The sequence below is a fragment of the Hibiscus syriacus genome, unplaced genomic scaffold (genome assembly GCF_006381635.1).
Source record: "Hibiscus syriacus cultivar Baekdansim isolate YM2019G1 unplaced genomic scaffold, ASM638163v2 tig00111027_pilon, whole genome shotgun sequence".
NCBI lineage: Eukaryota > Viridiplantae > Streptophyta > Magnoliopsida > Malvales > Malvaceae > Hibiscus > Hibiscus syriacus.
This window is the reverse complement of record NW_024062960.1, coordinates 515,611-522,418: the sequence shown is the minus strand read 5'-3', so window position 1 is coordinate 522,418 and position 6,808 is coordinate 515,611. Positions and strand designations below refer to the sequence as shown.

At 33.6% G+C, this 6,808-nt stretch overlaps 1 protein-coding gene across 1 annotated transcript; it reads right to left on the bottom strand.

Annotated features, from left to right (window-relative positions):
- Positions 1-1,027: 1,027 nt before the first annotated feature.
- LOC120151043 lies at positions 1,028-3,217 on the bottom strand. The gene is made up of 3 exons (XM_039163596.1): positions 2,596-3,217; positions 2,076-2,423; positions 1,028-2,004 (listed from the first exon to the last, which is right to left on the bottom strand). The coding sequence occupies exons 1-3, from the start codon at positions 3,034-3,036 to the stop codon at positions 1,378-1,380; spliced, it is 1,416 nt and encodes a 471-aa protein (XP_039019527.1). The 5' UTR covers positions 3,037-3,217; the 3' UTR covers positions 1,028-1,377.
- Positions 3,218-6,808: the final 3,591 nt, after the last annotated feature.

The window sequence follows — 6,808 nt, the reverse complement described above, 5'->3', positions numbered from 1 at the left end:
ATATGATATTTGTTTATAATATTTCTTAATCATTGATAATATACACACCATACATATACAATTATTTAAACACGTGAATTATAAATAAAATAACACTCTCTTTAACCGTTATGATCACTTAATAGATTCATAATAATTATAATATATATAAAAAAATTAATGAAACAATCTTAGTGTATATGTATCTCGAAAAGACAGGCGGTCTAATAAATGATAATTTTGACCAATCAAAATCATAATAAAGAGGTGGAACCTCCCTTCCATGGCCAAGAGAAAACAAAACCCAACTGGACAAGAATATTCAACACATTTATCAGCCATGTACTTATATAATTAGTCAAGATTTAGGTCTTGAATTTTTTATTATTTATGTTTGAGTTTTATTATACATAAGTTATAAGTGAATTATTTAATTAATTATATAATTCAGCGTTTTTAATACATATTACTATAAGTAGAAAAATAGCATCAACATGGATTGAATTGAAACATTGGAGGAAGTTTCATCTTGGTGCCAAATTATAATGACATTTTCCAAACAAATTACATTATATATTTTTCATACCAAATCAAAATGAATCATAGATCTAACATAAATTTATTAAATAAGATCATAAATAAATATTATTTTATAATACTTCATATTATTAAAAAAATAAACGCCTTACGGGGGTAACCAATAACCAATGGGGTTCAAGCAAAAACGTTGCAGTGCTGGCCAATGGGAATAAAAAACTTTTTAAAACAAACCTTAGATGCTGTCAACTGTCATGCACCATCTAAACAACATTTCATGCACATGACTATGGGTATTTACATACATACATAGGTGCAAGTTGTCAAACAACTTTTCAGATTCTTTATGCGAGTTTGACAGTCAATCTATGCGTTGAATATTAATTCAAGTATAACGTACAACATATTTAGAACACTATTATGACAAGATAATACACAGGATGGGAAAATAAGAGGTTCGATATCGATAATGTCATCAAATTTAAGTGATAAACATGAACCAGTAACATTAAAAACTTGAAAATGACTGTCAAATGTGTCAAACTCATGCTGATTCAGTAGCAGTATCTTTTATACTGCCGCCATATATAAAGGAAGGTAACCTAAAAATTTAAGCTCCATTAGCTCTAACCACGAACCGGATATCCGAGCTCTGACTCCGTAATCGATGGCCGAATCCTGCATCGAGAGCATAAACGTTCATACAGGTTTTTTGTTTGGGACCTGTGAATGATTGTGCTCTCTGTTTACAGATTAATGGAAGCAAAAAACCTATTTGAAGTTAGTCAACTGCATTTGTTACCAACAACTGCATTTGTTACCAATATGAACAATTTGCCATATGTGATTTCCAGACTTTCATTAGGCTTCCATCTTCCAAATCCTGCTACCGGCATCGGTTTCTTGTGGTCTTTCTAGGACGGCAAGTTTGGCATGTTGTGCTGCTACTATTGCGATCGCTTTCTTTCCCTTTTCATCCCGAGGGAGTTCACAGGTTTCGCTAATGGATCCAGACCTCAAATCACCTGGAGGGATGAAACAATCGATTGAAAGACCTGGTACGTTGAAGGCAACCTCTTCGATTATCCATGCTTCTTCCATCTTTGTTTTCGTATGGCTCATTGCAACTTCCCCGAACCTGAAAAGTGTAACCACAGAACGCCCGGAATGCGCTATCATGATACCTTCGACGGGCCGGTAATCATCGAGATATGAATTGATTGTGGTTTCCCAATAAACAGAATCACCGCCGTTAGATTGGATGCGAGTCAGATGTGAATCTTCAATATGAACTAGAAGTCCGGTTTTCTGACTAAAGTAGCCAAATAAAACATGCCTAATGATCTCAGCAGGGCCTTCGCTCCTTGCCTTCAGCGTCTGCGGATCGGTACAAAGCTTGAGGATGAAACAATCCTCACCATCAATCTTTTTCTCTCCTATGCATCTTGCATCAGCAAACATACTAGCTGTAGTTCTCGGATCAAGACCCTAACCCAAAATACATTATCAGAAAACGAAGAAATGCTAAATGTATAACCGAACAACATCGAAAACCTCACCTGAAGAGCACGACGCAGAGGTCGGACCGGCCCCTTTGCAGTGTGACTTCCGAGCCAAGGCGTGTGCCTCCACACAAGCTTCCCATTACAACCAGCACGAACCTTACTTCCCCCTACCGCGAGTTCGACATACCACATGTCTGGATTCATTTGCCAGAGTACGAATCCACCGGACTCCACGCCTCTTGAGTAATTACGATTCTTAACCGTCCTCGCAGCGGTCTCGTATTCACAAGCTACCATTTTAAGCTTTCCCATTGCATAAGCGTTCCGAATCGAGTTTTGCAACTTCTGCCCACCGGAAGCAGCTGTATACTGCTGCAATATGTACTGAGCAGAGGAAGTTTCCTATAGGCAAAACCATAACAGGAATCGCTATACTAAGTCACGGCATTTTAGCAGCAAAAGAGAATCCACTAGTTATCTATTACAATCCCTAGAAAATTTTACCATAAATTTTCTTGCTAACCAAACAGCTGGAATCAAAATAAACTAAAAGGAGAGAAGAAAAAGAACTAACAATGGGGGTGTCTTTGATGCTCAAATGAGGCAAAGGGTCAGTGAAGCTAACGTGAATCGGAGCCAAAGGAGCTCCCATGACCCCAAGCAACAGCCTTAGATCGGACCGCTGATAACTCATTGAAGCAACGGAAGGTGTCCTCGATAACTGTCCCTTTACCCATTGTCCTAGCCCCGACCCGACCCGCTTCGAGTCTCCGACTTCACCTCCGTCGGGATCGGGGCCTTCCATGAGCGGAGCCAACGCTTCTCCCACGATCCTTAGACTCCCGGATCTCGCGATCAATGGCTCCGGTTGCGCCACGTTGGTTTTCTTCCTCGGTAACAGACCGGACATGGGCGAACTAGGTTTCGCCGGGCTGACGGACCGAGAGCGGGAAGGGGAGAGACCGCGAATCACTTCTTTTTTGAGAGCTGAGAAAAATCCTTGCTTTTTCTCCATAACTACTCGGATTTTTCACTAAAAGATACCCAAAAATTTCCTTTTTTCGATTTGGTAATCTGAGAAAAAAACCAAAAACAGAAGGAAACAAAAAGGTTGGATCAATGGGACGTTTTAGATAGAAAAAAACAGAGCTTTGAAGTTCATTTCATGGAGTTTCTTAGTGAGAAAACGCATAGCACAGAGTGTAAACGTTGCGACTTTTCAGAGAGCGAAATGCAGTTTTATTGTTTATATGGTAAACTTTTATTCCAAAATTAACAATTTTAATAATATTTTGTGAAACACACTTTTCATTTTCAAAGAATTTAGGGATAAAACAAAATTTAATCTTCAACTTTTTATTTTTTTAATTCTGTCCTTTAAACTTTTACGGTCCATGTAAGAGATGGGTACGGTCATTGTTCTGACTCTAAAATTGAAGGTTTTAACTTAATTTTGATCAGTCTCGATGTTTGGAGATGTTCTACCTTTCTGGAAAATATCTTGAATTTTGAAATAAATATTGTTCTTCGATTTAATTCTACACAAATATTTGTTATTGGATAACTTAAAAAAAGTATATAGAGAAGGCACTATAGTAATTATATTTAAATAGATAGAGACATTATAGTAATCATCTTGATTCAGATCGAATCAAAATTTTTTACCTTAAAATCGATTCCGCTCTAACTTCTGTCTCTCTCCTTCACAAAATATGCATAGATCTTCTCTGAATACGAATAAAAGAATTCTAATCCTATAAAATGGATCAGATTAAAACTTGTTAGACTTGAATATTTTAATTATCCCTACACAAAATTCTTTTTATCAACTTAGATCATAAAGTTTAATTTTATTCATTTTACTTACATGATATTATAAGATTATGTCATATCATCACTTAAATACAAATAATAATAAATATTTTTTTGATATTGGGGTGGTTTAATCTTGTAATATTAAGTCATCAAAATGGCTAAAACTTTAAGTTAGACCAAGTTGATAAAGTTGTCAAGTTCCAAAATCAATGTGGTTAAAAAAATTCAAGGATTAATTTGAGATAAATTATAAAGTTTAGGTATTAAGTAATATTTTAACCCGTAATTTATTAATTGAAGAATGTGCCTTTTGAACCATGCAACGTCATCGATGGACTCGGGCTTCGGTCATGGCATTTATTCAGCAAAAAGTTTAGCTGCATTTAGTGACGAGTACAATGTTAAATGTACTCGTGCAGTGGACAAGTATGCGAACAATTTTTGGAATTAGCCAATTGCAACGCGCATGGTCGCCACGTGGCGACATGTTAGAGAGACTAAGTAAAGTGGACTCGAGGAAGGTGTGATGACAACACCTTAAAATTTATCGAATGTTTATCAAAATAATCATTATTTTGTATTATATTTTTTGAAATATTTTGATTTTTAACGTTTTATTTTAGATAAAAAAATCTTCTAGCATTTTATAGAATAATTATTTTGTCTTTTTTTTTTATATATTTTAACATTCAACGTTTTATTTGAAGTTAAAAATGCTCATATTTTACTGTATAAATCGTATTTTAACTATTAATTTTTATCTATAGAGAGTTTTTTATCTCAAAATAAAATATTGAAAGTCAAAATACTTAAAAATATAGAGCTATTTTTGTATTATGCCTTTCACAAAATATAAAGTTCATCTAATTGACCTATAAAGTAGATTTTGGAATAAAAGAAGGAAACCAAAAATTACAAATTACCCATAAAAAATAGAAGCTAGAGATTAAAACAATAGGTTTTGGGACGAAAGTGTAATAAAACGTCTTCGACCTTTTGTCAAATTGGGGATTAAAAAATTTTAGGAATGCAAAATAAAAATTCATCTCAATCGAACACTCAAACATAAAATCACTTTCAAAGTTTTAGACTATACTTAAGATTTTAGACTCTACTTACTACTTATAAGGATAATTTATGAAAATTTATGTTTTGGTCATTATATTTTCATTTTCTTTTTCTTTAGTCCTAAAATTGTATAAAAAAGGGAACAAAGTCCTCTTTAACTGTAGACAACTTTTCTAGTTACTTATAAATCATCATATTTCTTTAATTAATATTGAAAATATCCTACCTTCCTACATAATATTTTTTACCACTTCTTCTAATTTAGGCTGAAAAATAAGATCTATGAAAACACCAAATCTTAGCCGTTAAAACAAATATTACACGATATGTTTGAAAGTTTAGGTATGTTAAATTAACAATAAGCATATGTTGAAAATCATCATTTTCCGTCAATCATCATCATATGTTAAGGGATGGATCGAGAGAGGTTGGGTACAGTCGATCTTCTAAAAATTTCAAATTATCATATATTTTATATATATATTTTTGTTAATATATTTTCGTCCTCAAGAATTTTGTAGGTTCATTCATTCTAAATTTTTAAAAATTCAATCCCTAATATAAAATTGTGTCATTCCCTGCCTATGCTTATAGCACTATAGTTTTAAGGGTAAAATAAAAATTTTCACATACTCTCCCAATAACAGGGGACATTCCCTCGTTTTGTGCATTTTTCTTTTTCTATGAAAGCTTTTCTTTATTCTCTACGAACTATTATGACATTCGAGTCTCTCGTCACTATAATTAATGATTTTCCATATAATTTTAAAGAAGTGAATCACCCACCACCAACATCCAGACCTATCATTTTTTTTAGAGAAAATAATTTTAGTGACCGAAAATGCCTTATAATATACGATTTTAATTAATTTTTTTTGGATTTGTGAAAATGACCAACAAATTCGCAACGCGAACTCCAATTTCGTAACACAGGTTCCAAATTCGCAACACGAATAAGTAAATCGCAACGATAATATGTAAATCGTAACGCGAAAGTCAAAATCTCAACGCGAAAGTCAAAATCGCAACGAGAAAGTCAAATTCGCAACGCTAAAGTCAAATTCGCAGCGTGAATAGGTAATTCGCAATGATAATATGTAAATCGCAACGCGATTTTCCAAAATCGCAATACGAATATGTAAATCGCAACGCGAATATTATTTTCGATTTCGAACACATTATTAATTTCGCAACACAAATGTAAACAGTATAATCTTAAATCATAACCTAAAACCCTTAAGCACAACTCAGTCCCATCTCCATCTCTCACTCTCTACGGCGACATCCGTCCCTATCTCCGAGGAAATCCGTCCACATATCCGGCAACTCCCTCTATCTCCATCTCTCAGAGCCTCCCTCACAACCATTCACAGCTACAAATGGAAAACCAACCACCGAGTGTTAGTTTTTTAATTATTTTTTATTTTAAAATTTTTGTATTATTATTAGATTTTTCATATTTAAATTGGTGATAAATTTACTGGTAATTTCAATAATAGATTAACCATTTCACTTAGATTGCTTATTAAATTCATTTGGTTTTTGTCTTTGTTTTGTCTTTAACCTTGTGAAGTTAGTATTTGCCTTTGTTTTGTCTTTTGGTTGAAGTAATGCAATTCATTCAAGTTTCAATTTGCAGAAGAATAGTTTTTGAAACTTAAATTCACAACACGAAAATGAAAATCGCAACGCGAAAATGAAAATCGCAACGTTGCGAAAATGAAATTTGCGTTGCGATTTTCGTGTTGCAATTTTCATTTTCGCGTTGCGATTTTAAGTTTCAAACTACTCTTCTTCTGCAAATTGAAACTTGAATGAATTGCATTACTTCAAAAAAAAACAAAGACAAATACTAACTTCACAGTGTTGCGAATTTAAGTTTTAAGAATAAACTAATACTCTTT